The 18527-nt window shown below is 40.9% G+C and overlaps 1 protein-coding gene across 1 annotated transcript in view; it reads left to right on the top strand.

Moving 5' to 3' along the window:
- LOC109929177 (collagen alpha-4(IV) chain-like) overlaps positions 1-18527 on the top strand; it is a 223939-nt gene that overhangs the window by 83155 nt on the left and 122257 nt on the right. Inside the window, exons 5-12 of the mRNA XM_048604477.1 lie at positions 540-674; positions 1233-1277; positions 1485-1601; positions 4785-4853; positions 8796-8831; positions 11673-11735; positions 16653-16688; positions 17340-17372. Coding sequence (XP_048460434.1) covers positions 540-674; positions 1233-1277; positions 1485-1601; positions 4785-4853; positions 8796-8831; positions 11673-11735; positions 16653-16688; positions 17340-17372 — 534 coding nt within the window. The remainder of the gene's footprint in view (positions 1-539; positions 675-1232; positions 1278-1484; positions 1602-4784; positions 4854-8795; positions 8832-11672; positions 11736-16652; positions 16689-17339; positions 17373-18527) is intronic.

Below are 18527 nucleotides of genomic sequence, written 5' to 3'. Positions count from 1 at the left end.
TATATTCTATTCTTGGGAAAAACAAAATTGAATGCTCTGACATGCATAACTCAGCTTGGCATTGAGTTTTGGCACTTTTCCCTGACCTATTCACGGAATCACAGAACTGTGTTAAAGAGACCATTCATCCATTGTGAATGCACCAGCTCTTCAAATGAGCATTATTACCTGGTGTTGGTCTCCTGGCGTTTTTTCCCAAACTCTTGCACATTATTTTTATTCAAATAACCATCCAATGCCGATTTGAATGCCTCAATTGAACCTCCCTGCACCATATTTCCAGAGAGTGCATTCCAGATCCTAACTACTCACTGTCTGAAAAGCTCTTTTGCACATCATTTTAAATCAATGCCCCTTTTGAACTTGTTCCTTGCGTGATCAGGGAGAACTTCTCTCTGTACACTATATCTAATGGATCTTCTCTCTGTTGTGTCTAACACCACTGAAATGGGGGAATTTAACTGTGCAGGGAGTTTATTGTTGAGCTTGATTTGTTGCAAAATTGAAAAAAATGCCAACATATTACCTATTAACCTCAGGGACAGCCAGGCTTACTAGGAAGACACGGTCCACCAGGTTCCCCTGGACTTCAAGGCCCACAAGGTCCACCGGGAGAGAAAGGACAAAAGGGAGATCGTGGCCTGCCTGGATTTCCTGGAATTAAAGGAGATGGAGTAAGATGAGAAAAACACATTGCTGCATGCAGAATGTATTAGCGCCCACCATCAAGTTTGATGAGAGTAACCCATTGCCAACCTGCAATGACATATAAATACTTGAAGGATAATTGCCATCACGTTCAAACAAACAGCTCAAATCTAGTTGAGCCAGAAACTGTTTTTTAAGAGGCATAGTTTTGTTACTATTCTCTGTAACAGTACTGTCGATGTCCATAGCCCACATGGACTGCGGGGGGTTCAAGAAGGTGGCTCACTTCTGTCTTCAGAAGGGCAGCCAGGGATGGGTATCAGCACAGCCAGAAACAGCCACGACCCGTAATAGAATAAGAACAAAATTCCTGCCTGTATCTGATGTTTTGGCTAATGGTTTATGCCATTATATTTGATAATACCAACAATAACTGTGCTCCAAACACCTAAAATTGCTGTGGACTACCTTAGGTTGCTGTTTGGTGGAATGAAGGGACAGATCAACTATTCTTCCTATAATTGTTAGAATGGTGAAGGCAAGGACTAATTTACAAAATTAATTTAACTGTTTTAATTTTCCAGGGTGCTACTGGTGTTCCTGGCTTTCCAGGATTAGACGGCATTCCGGTGAGAATGTACTTGAATTATTTTCCACTCATTGACTATAATGGAGCTGTGGTCATGTGTTTTTACCTGATAGACTAACCTGATCTATGCTTGCTCAGGATCTAGCCAGATGCAAAATTTTCTCATGCTAAGCCCTGTACAACAATATGAATCCTTAATTCTCACATGGCTTCATAACAACCTCATAACCAGTTTCAATTGCTTTAGGGTTTACCAGGGCTGCAGGGCCCAAGGGGCCCTCCTGGATTGGATGGTTGCAATGGAACTCGAGGAGACGCTGGCCTTCCAGGCAGTGGGGGATATCCAGGAAGACCCGGCTTGCTGGTAAGAAATCTTTGTTGGATCTAACCCTTAGGCAATAGGATCTTCACCTGTAAAAGCTGTTCCCACGTGGCAATAGAATTGAATTGAATTGAATTGAATGATTTATCATCACTTGTATTTAGCAAATAAACACAGTGACAAGTGGAGTTTATCGCTATGCTCCAGTGCCATTTTGAGTTATAGAAGATTTTAAGATATAACTAAAATATAATGGAAAGTAGAGTTCTTCCTCCCATGAGCTCTGCTCTGCTCGACATTTGGGGGGTTGGAGGTGGGGGTCCATGCCCACCAATACATCCACATCCATCCCAGGAGTCCTGCTCCAGGGCCACCATCACCACCACCGCTACGCTGCCAGGAACACCACACTGGACCTACCATGCTGCTGCCAATGCAACTACCACTCTGGTCGATCTGTGCCAGCAGTACCGCTTTGGGCCTAAAGTGTCACCACAGCTGATGGACGCTGGCCGCAGGTGCCGCTCTGCTGTTGCTGGCATCTTGGCCCTGCCACATCAATTCCTGTGATTGGGCCACCAACGTCAAAGTTGCTCATTCAATACAGCCATTGAGAAGGGAATTGAGTATATTTTTCATTCAGCAGACTAAAGGGATATGACTTTGCTGAGAAAGATAATGAAAAATAATAAGGTCTTGAGAAAGAATTTATATCAAGGGAAGAGACAACTGTTTGAATGGCTTTTTCAAATTGATTTTATTTTCTTGTATCTATTGGACATTTTTCTTTACCTCAACTCCTTTGAGAACATCCCCATTCCCCAAGGAATGTCCTCAAAACCCTAACAGTTCACAGTTTGATACTTCCACATTCTATTTGACCCTGACCTGATATTGTAATTTCATGTATTGTCTATTGAAATGACTCTACCTCAGGTACCTCCCCTGTCCCCCTGCTGATTCTAAAACCACTCTCCATTTCATTTGTCATCTCTTTGTCATCTCCATTCAATAGCTCAAATCTGTCTCAAATTATAGATGTTCTATTGCTCAATGAAACCATGAGCAACTGCACCTCATCTTTTGATTAGGCAATTTACAGTCTTCTGGTTTCAGCATTGAGTCCAGCAATTTCAAGACTGTTATGTTTGCTCCAATTTTGTTTCATTTTCCCTGCCGGTTTTGCTTTAATCCCATTTAATCCCAGTTCTGAGGAAGGGTCACTGGACCCAAAACGTTAACTCTGATTTTTTCTTCACAGATGCTGCCAGACCTGCTGAGCTTTTCCAGCAACTTTTGTTTTTGTTCCTGCTATTCACACCTCTGGACACATCCTTTGCTGCTTTTGCTCTTCCATTACCATTCCTTTTGGCCTTTCAATACTGCCCCCTTTATCAATTATTTTCTCCTGTTTTCCATGCTATCAGAGATCTTTGTTTTTATTTCATCCTCTCCTTTCACTTGCTTAAAACCCATTACATTTCTAACTTCTGAAACATCACCGACCTGAAACTTTGGCCAGGATTTTCCACTTTAGAATTACATGATGGCTTCTGAGATTGTCTTCCATCGGTTATGGCCCACAGTGAATTTTTGAGAGTTTATCTGCAAGTGAAGTCTGTGAGGATTTCAACCATGAATCAGTGGTAGCTGGCACCAGGTGGAGTGAAAGGCTCCAAGGCTACATTGAAGGGTCACTTGGGCCTTCAGCCTTCAGCCTCTGCAATCCAGGAGCTCCACAACAGGGGAAGTAATGGCCCAGTAGTGTCATTGCTAGACTATTAATCCAGAGACCACAGTAGTGTCCTGGGGCTGGGTTTGAATCCCACCAAGGCAGATGTTGGATTTCGAACTCAATAAAAATCTAGAATTTAGAGACTCATGATCACCATGAAGCTGCTGTTCTTTAAGTAGTTCACCCTCTTTTAGTGTTAATATAGTGGAGGGAGGTCTCTCTGCTAGGGTCCCTGTCTCAAAGTTATCTCTTTATAGGCAGATAGAGCAAGGAATTGCTTTTTTTTCAAACAATTGTGTAAGATGAAAGGCTTCTCAATCAGTGAGTTATATTGAACAGGGGACACAGTCACCTCACAATTAGCTGGTCCATTGCAAACAAAACAAGGTTTCTGTTTGTGGGAGAGTCTAGGACCAGAGGGCATCATTGCACAGTAAAGGGTCACACATTTAAGACAGAGATGCGGAGGAATTTCTTTTCTCCGAAGAAAGTGAATCTTTGGAATTCTTTACTGCAGAGGGCTGTAGAGGTTGGATCATTAAGTATGTTCAAAGCTAAGATAGACAGATTTTTAATCAGTAAGGGAATTAGGGGTTACAAGGAAAAGGCAGGAAAGTGGAGCTGAGGATCATTAGATTAGCCACAATCTTATTGAATGGCAGAGCAGACTTGATGGGCTGAATGGCCTATTTCTGCTCTGGGTCTGACAACACAGGAGTTTCCTATCCTTCAAGGCCCATGGTTTATTGAACAGTGCCTCTTCATGCCACCATTTTCAATCATGAATTCATCCGTACGCTGATATTTTCTTATTAAGCAGATCTGCTTCACTTCCTCCCTCTCCTTATTAAGACCCTGTTTAAAACTGACCTTTTTGATCAAGCTTTTGATCAGCTCTCCTACAGTCTCTGATATGACTCGGTCTGTTTCTTTTTACAGAGGCCTATATGATCACCCTCTATCCAGCCTCAGTGGCTGTGATTTTTAGGTGTGACGATGGTGAGCAATGGGAGGGGCCACAGCAGGAGAGCAGGAGGGTGGAGGGATTGGTGAAGCAGTGAGCAACAGAAGGAAAGGTGGGTAAAGGGACTGGTACTGAGTGCTGGCATTGCTGAGAATGTTGAGGGGTGTACGATCATTCAACAGCATGTGGCAGCAGGAAGATATGTCCAGCAACAGGTTTCAGATAAATAGTGCTTTAGAAGTGGAACTGCAGGTAGAACCACAAATATATTGAATAATTGAAGGCATCAAATAACGGTGTTGGAATTAGCATAAAAATAAAATATTACAGGTGTCACACTCCTTGGAAGTGCATGCTATATGCAGTGTTTTGCAGAGAACCATTTCACATTGAATTAGAACTAAAATTTAGAGTATGACTATCTCGTGATGTGAACAGTACTTTGCTTAAATGTCAGATAATATGAACACATGTACTATATTGCTATTCATTTTTTCATACGTGTCTTGCACCATGTTTCTTTTAGGGAATACCAGGACCAAAAGGGTCAAAAGGAGATTCCATAACTGCTACCTTTCCTTTGATGGGTCCCCCGGTAAGTGTTCAATTTAAAGCACTGGTTACTGTCCATTAATTTTCTTTACTTTCTAATGTAATAAATGTAGGAAGGAAGATGATGACAGTGTGGGGCCCTGGCTTGTACATCATTGACAGAGTGAGCTGTTAGGCTAAGTATTTGTACAGTAGAACAGTGATTGTTCCATTCCTGACACTGTTGTCTTCTACAAACCAATGCCATTTGAATCTTTGAATACTTTGAGTCATAGTTTTTTTTTTAAATTTGTTCATGTGATGTGGGCGTTACTGGCTATGCCAGCATTTTATTGCCTATTCCTAATTGCCCTAGGACCATTAAGAGTTATGAGTCAGCCACATTGCTGTGGGTCCGAATCAATGTAGGCCAGCTGAATCTGTATGGTAGATTTCCTTCCCCAAAGGGCATCAGAAAATGAGATGGATTTTTTATGACAATTGACAATGGTTACACGATTGTCATTAGATTAGCTTTTTATTCAGATTTTCTTTGAATTCAAATTCATCATCTACCATGGTAAGGTTCAAACCTGTGTTCAAGAATGTTAAACCTGGGATTTTGGATTGCTCTGAATCATGACATTACCATTTCTTTAGCACCGCCTCCCAGCAGTGACAGAATACCATCTTTAAAACACCATCATACCAGCTAACTCTATATAAATGCTACCTTTAATTTCAAGTGGATTACAGAAGACAAAAGAACAAGGTGAAAGTGAGGGACTGTTCTAGGAAAAGAACCTAGCAAAACAAAGACATAGCAATAGTCCGGGGTATGACTTAGCCATTAGTTGAAGATAAAAGGTATCAATTCTGAAACCTGTTTTTGATGTAGAGGAAGGAATGTTGGCAAAACACTATACTTCATGAGTTGGGACTTGTATTCTGTTAAAGCTGGTACTTCGCTTGTTCAGGTGGCTGTGCTAAAATATGCAGACTTTCGAGAAACCTAGAAGGCAGAAGCAATCATTTGTAAGTTTTACAGGTTTTGATTATTTAAAAACTCTGCAGTTCCGAATTTTTATTTTATGACAATAGGGTCTTCAGTTTTGTCAGACTTAATGAGGAATATGTAGCCAGTGTTTATGAATCAAGTAGAATTTATTAAAGATTTTCTAAATACTTAACAAAAATACAGTGAGGACAACACAGGAGTTTCCTATCCTTCAAGGCCCAGGGCTTATTGGACAGTACCAACACCACTGATGTCTCTGTTCTCCTGTCTTTAAAATGATGTTAGATTGAACTGTGTCTGAGAAGAATTCTATCACAGAAGCTACGGTAGCACTGTGCTAACAAGTATTGAGTTTTCAATTCTTATTAATAATTTGAAGGGTTTCTTATTCCTTATTAGGAAATAGTTCAAATTCACTCTTTCCATTCACGTAAGGTGAGGATCATTTGATATCACCGTCTACCTCTGTAACTAGAGTTATGCAAGCCAAATAAATGTCTGTACTGTATTTTATTCGCTAGGCCCCAAGTGTTAACATTAACTCGTGTGAACAAATGTCACATCCTTTTAGATACAGAGGATTGTAAGAACAATGTTACACCCCCTTATCAATAATGTCAAGTGTTGTAAACAATTCACCTCAACATTTCCAGGATATTAAAACAATTAAAAACCAACATTTCTAACAGGCCATCAGCATGTCCTTTTAAAGTGAAGGTGTTTTCTTCTACAGTTTTAGTTAATTGATCAAGTCATTTAGCAAATTTATTAATATACATGGTTCACATTTAAAGATGGATCATACTCAGTTCAAGGTGCAAAGTTCAAATGGTTTGCTCATTTCTTAAAAGCTGACATATAAACCTTGAATACATCTTGTATAATTAAAACTGAGATGATTGCTTGAAGCCAGGCTGGTTGGCACCTTTAAATGACCATAAGGTCATCAAGACACAATGGCTGCCCTTTCTGTTAATTGCCTCACTAGCAGAAGTTCAAAGTAAACTGTTTAATGAGATAACGAATGCAAAATCCTGAAACATTGTTCAGACAAATGTAGAACGCTAAAAATTAGTAGAGTATTAACATTGTACACATTGCAATATCTGAAAGGGAAGGGGAGTAAGAGGCTATAGATAATAAGTTTTGCTGTGGATTCATGGAATCAACTGGAAAGTGTCAAGTCTATGCTATTTAAGGTTTTGGAGTAGATCTGTAGCTCGGGTTGTGGGTGTTGAAGTTATCTATTCTATTTAACATACCTTTAAAAATTGGGTACAGGGAACGCAACTTACAACCCATTGTCATGGAAGTCTGACTGTTGAAAATCTGTGCTGAAGTTTATTGCAGATTTGTTTGAATAGTAAATTACTTCAATGATGCAGCTGAGTGTGATTGAAAATTTACCCCTGTATTTTTCTACTATATCACTAGCTGGCAAAAAATGAAATTATGCTTCTACGTTTAATTTCCAAAGTCCATTCTGTTCAACAATATCACTTAACTGTTTGAGAAACAATTCCAGCATTTAGTCTACAAGTAATCAGTTGAATAATTGTAAGCTGTGCAGAAGGTAAACTATCTGCTCAGAGTTTATTTGCTCAGAGCTTAATGCCTTAATCTGCTGGCTCACATACTAATAGTTCATGCATACACTTACAAATTTGAAGTTGATTATTTTTGAAATGGTATGTCTGATTTCCAACTCCAAGGAGGTCACCACAGTCAGTTTTCAGTTCCCCACTGGCAGGCAAGGCGGGCACCCAATGCCATGCAAGGGAGGCTGCTGTTCATTTACCATCTAGTTGTGAGAGCAGACGTTGGCGGTCCTGGTTTGGGACCCCCTCCCCAACCCTGCCCACCCCCCCCCCCCCCCAAGCCATCCATTCCCACCACCCCACATGTCCCCAACCTGACTCCATCCCAAGTGGAATGGCTGCATTTTAAATTAATATTTTAAATGACTGGAAGTGGGGAGTAGGCACCTCAGTGTTGAAACACTCCCTCACTTCCTTACCTCTTAATTCTTTCAAGCTGGGATGTCTCTGATTGGCCCTCCAGCTTTGTGAGCCTGTTCACCTACCTTATTAGGGCATGGGATCTGTCTTCATTCCCATTAAGGGGATTCTTCTGTGAAAGCCTCAGTAAGTGACCTTGTATCCCTGGGTGGGCACAGGATTGGGAAGCAACCTAGACTTTGATTGTTTCATAGATCATAGAATCCCTACAATGTGGAAACAGGCCCTTTGGCCCAACAAGTCCACATCGAACACTGGAGCTTCCCACCCAGACCCATCCCCCTATAACCTACCTAACTTGCACATCCCTGAACACTATGGGCAATTGGACTGTGGGAGGAAACCGGAGCACCCGGAGGAAACCCACGCAAACACAGGGAGGACATGCAAACTCCACACAGACAGTTCCGAGGGTGGAATTGAACCCGGGTCCCTGGTGCTGTGAGGCTGCAGTGCTAACCACTGAGCCACCGTTCCGCCCGCCCTACCTCTGTTGGGGGGTGGTGTCCAACCCATTGGCTCCAAATTGAGGAGCAATAGACTAAATAGGAATTGGTGCCACACCAAGGGACAGATTAATATGAAGGTACTTCAGTAGGGAATAGTTGAACCCAGAGAAGTAATGGAAAATTGTGGTTGCATACTGGGAATCAGTGAGATATAGAGGACTACAAAGATAGATTGCTCACCTATTGACTATAAATCACCGAGTAACTCTAACACAAATGCCAAAATACACAACAGAAATATTGGGCAAAGCAACTATTTGTAGGGAACAACTGTTAGAAACTGTGCACTAGTGAAAAGCTGAATGGAAAGACTACAGATTGTGGTTGAAAAGTATGGGAAACTGAATTTATGTAGCAGTTGCCTGGTTAATCTGACTTAAATTTTGTTAGAATGATATTATTGGATAAAGACTGTTGAAATATTTGAAGATTAATGGATCATTTTGTTCTCTCATCAATAGGGAGACCAAGGATTCCAAGGCCCAAGTGGCTTTCCTGTAAGTAACAAATAATTTCCATATTTTTGCTTCGGCTTTTCTTTGGCTGTATCTGCACAGTAGAGAATCAGGATCTCTCGGAGTCATTAAAAGATAGTGATGTGATGAAGGCGATAATCAGCTTATGCATAATGAAAGGAAGTTTTCAATTTGGCTGTCAATTAATCAGAGTCAGTTTTAATATATTACTTTGCCAGCACTTAATTCTTCAACATGTTAACTGCCGTGATTATACAGAATGGAAACAGTTTTTCAATATGAGGCAAAGTCCAAGCGAGGGGAGAACAACGTCAAAGCAGGAATGAAATGCAGGGAAATACTAGGAAAGGTGGTCATGGTGGAGAGAGAGAGAAAACGCTTGATGGCAGAGGGAACAGGACAAGGATCAAAACTAGATACACAGAGGACAGATCTGAGTTGTTTGGAAGCAAGGTTCAAGATTGAGCAGGATAGCATTCAGTTAGATGCACATAACCTTTACTGAAGGTGGAATTGACTTAAATAGTAACTTTCCATCTATTTACCTTTAATTTTCAGTTATGGGACTTTTGAGTACTTCTGAGTGTCTCTCCATTATGATGTTAAATCTGGCATGTTTAGCCATTGGCTGTTCTTTGTACTAATTTATATTTAACCTTCACATGGTAGACTTATTATCTGCAATAAACAATAAAGACAAGAATGAAATATCACATAGGTAAAACAGATTAAAAGCTAAATACTGCAGATATTGGAAATCTGAAACAAAACCGAAAATCACTGGAGAAACTCAGCAGATCTGGCAGCATCTGTGGAGAGAGAAACAGAGTTAATGCCTCAATGCACACTCAGTTTCTCCTACCTAAAACAGACTGTCAGAAATCATAACAGTAAAGCTGGCAATTATGCTAACTGGTACCAATGATATTAATTAAATATGTAATTAAAATCCAGAATTTACTCAGACCACAATTTTCAATCAAGTGACGAAATGTATTTTTTAGACATTCTTTGGCAGCTTATTTTTGACTGTCCTCTGAAATGGTAGACTTTGAATTACTTCTGAAGATGCAATTGTGTATTTAATCAAATCAGTTCCATGTGTGTGACTTTGCAGAAAACTGGTGGAATTAATAGAATCACGTCTGCTGGACAAAGACTTTGTTGATAATGAAAAAGACAGGAAGCATTAATTAATTGGAAACACTTAAATGAAGTGGCCAAACAATGAGCTTCAGGAAGATTGGTCATATTCAAAGGAGTTTGGACCAATTAGGCAGGTAGACTAAGTGGTAGCTGGTGGATTCACTGTTAATAAGAGTAAACTTGGAGTCTTGTGAGCAGATCTGGGCAGTACACCTTAGGAAGGATATATTGGCTTTGAAGGGAGTACAATGTTTACAGGATTTACAAGAATGAAACTTGCACTTCAGGGATTAAGTTATGAGGAGAGTTTATACAAATTAGGCCTGTTGTCTTTCGAATTTAGAAAGTTAAGGGGTAATCTGTTTGAAGCCTTCAAGATGTTAACAGAAAAAGACCGGGTAGATAAGGATAAATTATTTCCACTGAGTGGGGATTCTAGAACTAGGGTCATAGTGTGAGAATTAGGGCCAGACCATTCAGGAGAGATTTTGGGAAGTACTTCTACACAAGGGTGGGAGAGGTTTGGAACTCTCTTCCACAAATGGCAGTGGATGCTGGATCAGTTGTTAATTCTAAATCTAATGCAGATGCATTTTTGTTAAGTAGAGGCATTAAGGGATATGGGCTAAAAGAAGGGATATGGAATTAGGCCACAGATCAGTCATGATCTCATTGAATGGTGGAACAAGCTCAAGGGGCTGAATGGCCTTGACTTTTCCCATGTTTTTATAGTTAGAAAAATTGAAACTGTAGACAGCAACAAGTTTGAATCAGTACCAGTGGTTTAAAAAAAAAATGGGTGTTTACTAACCAATCATTAAAAGAAATGTCCATATAATGTGAAAGTGCCATCAAAATACCAATTCAATTCAATGTACAGGCACAGCTTAAAGTATTTCATTTTAAATCAAATTAAATCACTTTAGCTTTACAAAGGTTGTTACTGATGCCATTATTCATTTTATTTCAATTAAAAAGAGAAGTGACATTATCAGTGATTGATGATGAACAGATTAAAGGTTACTGAAGAAGGGGATCAAGTTGTGTTTGACACCCGGTAGTTTTGTTCAGAGAAGCAAAAACAGAAATTGTTGGAGAAACTCAGCAGGTCTGGCATATCTGTAGAGAGAGAGAGAGAGAGAAAGAAATAAATAGAGTTAATGTTTTGAATTCAGTGACCAGTTCATTGGATTTGAAACATTAACTGTATTTGTCTGCACAGATACTGCCAGACCTGCTGAGTTTCTCCAGCAATTTCTGTTTTGTTTCAGATTTCCAGCCCCTGCTGTTCTATTCAGAGAAGGTTTGCTGGAACATTGTTTAATGTTTAAGTAACTTTTAATTATTCTCAAACTGTTTACGAACATTAACCAGTGACAAAAAGAAATTTGTAACTAAGAAATAAATGAAACGTCACTCAAATGTCTGCAGTATCTAAGAGAAATTATATTCAACTATTTAACAGCAGGATTAGAATCGTAGAATGATGCAACACAAGAGGAAGTCATTGAATCAGACGGAGGAGGTCTTGAGGCCCATAGAGTCTGTACTGACTACACTACCCTGAGTCATTCAGCCCATTGTGTCGGGGCTGGTTCTTGAAAAGAAATGTCCAATTATCCAATTAGTCTTGCATCAAATGCAAGATATATCCTTGTCCTGTTACACTGTATCATCAATGGCAGACATAAATATTTTTCTTTTGCCCTCTCACAGGGTCTTCCAGGAGCTTCGGGTCTTCCAGGTTTCGCAGGACCAAGAGGCCCACCAGGTTTTCCAGTAAGTAGATCACTGTTAGAATGAGACGACATCACTATCTTATACAAGGGGTGCCACTGAAATAAAATACAGCAATGACAACTCAACACTAGAAGAGCAGCAAAGAAACCAGCTTTAAGTAAGATCATGGATAGTAGGAACTGCAGATGCTGGAGAATCCGAGACAACAAGGTGCAGGGCTGGATGAACACAGCAGGCCAAGCAGCATCATAGGAGCAGAGAGGCTGACGTTTCGGGCCTAGACCCTTCACCTACGCTCGGTTCGCAACAAACAACTGCACCTCCCAGTCGCGAACCATTTCAACTCCCCCTCCCATTCCTCAGACGACATGTCCATCCTGGGCCTCCTGCAGTGCCACAACGATGCCACCCGAAGGTTGCAGGAACAGCAACTCATATTCCGCTTGGGAACCCTGCAGCCCAATGGTATCAATGTGGATTTCACAAGTTTCAAAATCTCCCCTCCCCCTACCGCATCCCAAAACCAGTCCAGCTCGTCGCTGCCTCCCTAACCTGTTCTTCCTCCCACCTATCCCCTCCTCCCACCTCAAGCCGCACCTCCATCTCCTACCGACCAACCTCATCCCACCCCCTTGACCTGTCCGTCCTCCCTGGACTGATCTATCCCCTTCCTAACTCCCCACCTACACTCACCTTTACTGGCTCCATTCCCGCCTCTTCGACCTGTTTGTCTCCTCTCCACCTATCCTCTCCTCTATCCATCTTCTATCCGCCTCCCACTCTCTCCCTGTTTATTTCAAAACCCCCTTCCCCTCCCCCTTTTCTGATGAAGGGTCTAGGCCCGAAACGTCAGCCTTTCTGCTCCTATGATGTTGCTTGGCCTGCTGTGTTCATCCAGCTCTGCACCTTGTTGTCTTAAGTAAGATCATGATATTTTCATTGAAAAGATGATAAAATCCTGAAAACATGTTAATTTAGGCATTATTCTGCAGCAAGACTTAATAGTAACAAAGAGAAAAAGCAGGTGTTGATGTTTTCAGGGCTGACAAAGGACAATACAATGTTGAAAATTCTTGAGCTGGTTAAGTCAAATTTGTTACATTGGGAGTGCCTGAGTTTTATTCTGGATGGACTAAAGGTAACATTCCACAGTTTGATCCATCCCTAGGATTAATGTGCAGCATTGATTTGGAAACAGATAGTGGTAGAGAAACTCAGCAGATCTGACAGTGACTGTGGAGACAGAAACTGAGCTAGTGCTTGCATGACTCTTCTTTGGAGCTTCTTTTGAACCACAGCCCTGATCCATCAAAGTCCTCTCCTCACCATCATCAGCTGTCCATCAATCCAAGGATGGTGTCAACTCTAATCACCAGTTTCCGCTGTGAGTCTTTACACACCTGTACAGACTGATTCTCAATCTCAAGCTATTTGGGCAAATTGTCTATGACAAGGTGAGATCCAAAATGGGGAATCTGCTTCCTTTTCTTTCCTTCTCTGTCACCTGTCTATCTATTGTTTAGATGCTGTGATACAAAGCATGAAGCAGTTTGATAGATAAGCTGTGGCCATTTGGAAAAATTGGTCACAAGTCCATCTCATAATTTATGTTAATGATACCAAACATTGAAGAGAGTTTCAGAGTATCTTTGAAGAATTTTTGTGTGACTTCCTGGGCATTGCCATTGGACAGTTGATGAGAATAGGACTGGGGCAGGGGGACTGTGGTTTTTGGCACTGTGTTTCATCCATTTCTTTTGATTTTGCAAGAGTTTTGCCTGAATGCTTGTGGAGGTGGCTTCAGGAAGGACATCAGTGTTTGTTTGATAGTCCTCCCCATTGTATTAGTTGTCTCGTCTGGATTTATTGCTGCGGACATTTCTCTAGTGTTCGTGTATGTCACCGATACACAGTTGAGGTCTCACTGCAGTACGGGAATGTGTTCTTGCTCTGTACTAGGATTTTAGATAATTTCAGGAAGTTATTGTCACCTGAGACTTGCTGGTGTTGGATCTCCTTGTCAATGCTGGCCTTCAGAGAGAGGTGGCTGCCAAGTGCTCCAAATATTCCAGATTTTGAGCTTCAACATATTTGGGAGGTGGAATATTTTGCTGAAGCTTCTGAGATTGAGCAGCATTCTTCAGAATACCCACTTCTGAACTCAAGTGGAGAGAGGCTAGAAAGAATGGCCAAAAATGGACTGCCTTCCTTCCTCTGAACTGTGTTCTACACAGAACACTGATCTTTACAAGTATACTAGCTACAACACTGACTATTACTAGGATTTAGGAATTAGTCACATTATCTATCATTGGGAGCTTCCCACAGCACAGGGCATCAATGAATTCTGCCTACAATACTGATGTGTTACTGGAAGCTACTGACAACTTGAAGTCACCACCGGAACCAGCCAGATTGCCAATTCGCCTTCTGAAGTATTGCTCCTAAATGCAGTAACTTTGAGTGGCATCTTTTTGTTCTATATTTTAGGGTGGCAAAACAAGATATTTTCACAAAAGTGGTTACTTTGACAGTGGTTCTCAAACTAGGGTCTCTGGGCCCTTAAGGGGCAATGAACACTTTCTAGTCCCATTTACCAGCATTTGGCCCATATCCCTCTAAACCCTTCCTATTCATATACTCATCTAGATGTCTTTTAAATGATGTAATTATACTCCTTCACCCCAGGGAAAAGACCATAAGACCATAAGGCCATAAGACATAGGAGCATAAATTAGGCCATTCGGCCCATCGAGTCTGCTCCGCCATTCAATCATGGCTGATAAGTTCCTCAACCCCATTCTCCCGCTTTCTCCCCATAACCCTCGATCCCCTTGATAATCACGAACCTATCTATTCCTGTCTTAAATGTACTCAATGACCTGGCCTCCACAGCCTTATGTGGCAGTGAATTCCATAGACTCACCACTCTCTGGCTGAAGAAGTTTCTCCTTATCTCCATTCTAAAAGGTCTTCCCTTTACTCTAAGGCTGTGCCCTCGGGTCCTAGCCTCTCCTACAAATGAAAGCATCTTCCCAACATCCACTCTACCCAGGCCATTCAGTATTCTGTAAGTTTCAATTAGATCCCCTTCATCCTTCTAAACTCCAATGAGTATAGTCCCAGAGTTCTCAAATGTTCCTCATATGTTAAGCTTTTCGTTCCTGGGACCATTCTCGTGAATCTCTTCTGAACCCGCTCCAGGGCCAGTACATCCTTCCTGAGATATAGGGCCCAAAACTGCACGCAATACTCCAAATGTGGCCTGACCAGAGCCTTATAAAGCCTCAGTAGTACATCCCTGCTTTTATATTCAAGTCCTCTCAAAATAAATGCCAACATTGCATGTGCCTTCCTGACTACTGACTCAACCTGCAAGTTTACCTTGAGAGAATCCTGAACTAGAACTCTAAAGTCTCTTTGCACTTCAAACTTCTGAATTTTCTCCCCATTTAGAAAACAGTCCATGCCCCTATTCTTCTTACCAAAGTGCATGACCTCACACTTTCCCACGTTGTACTCCATCTGCCACTTCTTTGCCCACTGTCCTAACCTGTCCAAATCCTTCTGCAGCCTCGCCACCTCCTCAATAATACCTGTCCCTCCAGCTATCTTTGTATCATCTGCAAACTTAGCCAGAATGCCCTCAGTTCCTTCATCTAGATCATTAATGTATAAAGTGAAAAGTTGTGGTCCCAACACTGACCCTTGCGGAACACCACTTGTCACCAGCTGCCATCCTGAGAAAGACCCCTTTATCCCTACTCTCAGCTTTCTGCCAGACAGCCAATCTTCTATCCATGCTGGCACATTGCCTCTAACACCATGGGCCCTTATGTTACTCAGCAGCCTCCTGTGCGGCACCTTGTCAAAGGCCTTCTTGAAGTCCAGGTAGATAACATCCATTGGCTCTCCTTGGTCTACCCTGCTCATTACTTCCTCAAAGAATTCTAGTAGATTTGTCAGGCATGACCTCCCCATGATGAAACCATGCTGACTTTGCCCTATTTTACCATGCACTTCCAAATATTCAGAAATTTCATCCTTTACAATGGACTCCAAAATCTTACCCACGACTGAGTTTAGGCTAATTGGCCTGTAATTTTCTGTCTTTTGCCTTACTCCCTTTTTAAGCAGGGGTGTCACGTTAGTGATTTTCCAGTCCTCTGGGACCTTCCTGACTCTAGCGATTCCTGAAAGATCACCACTGATGCTTCCACTATCTCTTCAGCTATCTCCTCTAAAACTCTGGGGTGTAGACCTTGTCTATTCACCCTATCTATGCCTCTCATGATGTTACAAACCTCTGTAAGGTCACCCCTCAGCCTCCGACGCTCCAGGGAAAACAAACCCAGCCTATTCAGACTCTCCTTACAGTTCAAACTGTCCAACCCTGGCAACATCCTTGTAAATCTTTTCTGAACCTTTTCAAGTTTCACAACATCCTTCCTATTAGCAGGGAGACCAGAAGTGCAGACAGTATTCCAAAAGTGGCCTAACCAACGTTGTGTACAGCCGTAACATGATGTCCCAACTCCTATCCTCAATGCACTGACCAATAAAACCAAGCATACCAAACACCACCTTCACTGTCCTGTCTACCTGGGACACCTGTTTTCATGTAGGAATTCCATCCTTAAGATTGTAATACATTTTCAAATTTATTTTGATTATATAGTTCATAATTAGATTTATTGTTTGCACATGCTTGTAAATGTTAGGAATTTATAATTTTATCATTTAGATGGGGAATTTGCACTTTTTGATTTCTAATGGTCAGTGGTCCTTCACCAGAGAGATTTGAAAACTACTACAAAGACATGCCAGAATAAGTACAACGTTAATTCACCATAACATAGAATTTAAAAAAAAATTCTTCTATTTTGTAATATGCCTAGAATCCTCGCCTCAAAGAAAACACACAAATTAATGTTTACAAATCATCTTTCTTTCCAGGGACCTCCTGGTTTACAAGGGTTACCTGGTGACCAGGTAAGTTTTTTTAACTACATAAACAAAAACAAAAATTGCTGGAGAAACTCAGCAGGTCTGGCAGCCTCTATGGAGAGAAATCAGTTAACGTTTTGAGTCCAGTGACCCTTCTTCAGAACTGTGTAAGTTTCAAACTTGTGATCTTGAAATAACTGCACAGAAGCTGGAATCCCATTACCAAGTCACCCTTTATTCACTTGTGCACAGTACACTGGCTGTGACCAGCCGGCACGGAGTCAATCCCCAGTACAGAGGAGATTCTAAATCTTCTGGTTATAGTGATCAGCCAGGGCTTTCCTGATTGGCCCAGGTTATCGACCACAATCAAGGATCTCATGGTCAACAAGATCCAGCTGGTTCCAATCACTACAGATCCTATCTTGTAATAAGTAATGAATGCAAATGGTGCAAAAACAATATAAGAGCTCAAAGTGTAAAATGGGGTTTGGTTGATGGAAACAGTACCTGCTAATTACCAAATGTATAGATGGTAGATGCTGTGAGGGATTTTCTGGCTGGAGGAGGTGAGATGGCTCAGGAACTTTGAGAATCTTGTTATTTGAAGTTACTTTTTATATCTGAATTACTGATTTAAAACCCAGTTCAACAGGAATTTCCTAGCTCAAATGTATATTTTATCATTTTTGGCAGGGCATTGGATTTCCAGGACAAAAAGGCGAGAAGGTAAGGGCCTAAATGCTTCGTTGTATGAAAGTGTTTTCATTGATAATGAAATATTCAAAGAAAAATATTCCCTTTGAACATTTCTTCCACTTTATATCTTTTGAAGAGGCCAAGGGCAAAGGGCAGAATATAGCCTTCAAATCAGTAAAGTTTAGGATATTGAAACAATGTTATGAATTTTTATCGTATAGCCCTAACCGATTGGATATTATAGGTATTGTTCAGATTGTTGCAATGTGATTGGTAAAATGGCCAATAGTTTGATTGTGGAATTATTAATGTAGTATTTAATTCCTACCCAATTCACTCAGCATGATTCATTAAATATTTCAACCTGGGACTGCAAATTATCAGTTTTATTTCATATTGCAGCTTGTTTGAAATTATAGACATTAATGGGTGAGGTTGCTGAGCTTGCTAAAGTCTGTTCGCAATAGCACTCCTGCAGCTTATTATTTCAGACAACATTGATTTTGTGTTCTTCTGCTCCTTGTCCTGTGGAATTTTGATGATGGAAAATCAAAAACGTTATTATTTAAACTGATAAAAGTCAACCTTGGTCTAAAAAGATGTATTTTTGAATGTGAAGGTTTTGCAACAAGGTCACTGTTTTAGATCTTTTAAACTTTGTTTTAGAATAGACAAAACCACAGTAGAGAGATGATAAATGTTTGTCTGTTCAGTGTCTCAGTCCAGGATCAAGGACGAGATAGATTCAAAGAGACCTTCCAGCAGAATTAAGCGTGGGTGAAACTTCCTTGTTTGTATCTTACAACCTAGTCCTCAATCTTTCCAAGATTTCCTAATCAACCTGTTCAGAGAATTTTATTGCACACCTCAGTAGTAGGTGGGACTTGAGTCTGGGTGTCCTAGGCTAGAGATTGGGACACTACCACTGCACAAGAGCACCTCCCCACCTTAAAATCTTTTTGGAGCTGTAGCAGATCATTCTTACTGTTCTAAAGTGATGGCAGTCGGTCTCTTATAGCACATTCTACAGTGCTCTCAACAGACAGAGGACAATAGAGGAGCAGATATGTTGGCAAATCACAGAAAGGTGTCAGAGAAACGGGTTATAATATTAGGGGATTTCAACTTTGTGAGCATTAACTGGGATTGCCTTAATGTGAAAGGATTAGATGGGGTGGAATTTTT

The sequence above is a fragment of the Rhincodon typus genome, chromosome 13, assembly GCF_021869965.1.
Source record: "Rhincodon typus isolate 14 chromosome 13, sRhiTyp1.1, whole genome shotgun sequence".
Taxonomy (NCBI): Eukaryota; Metazoa; Chordata; class Chondrichthyes; order Orectolobiformes; family Rhincodontidae; genus Rhincodon; species Rhincodon typus.
This window is presented reverse-complemented; position numbering and strand designations above follow the sequence as displayed.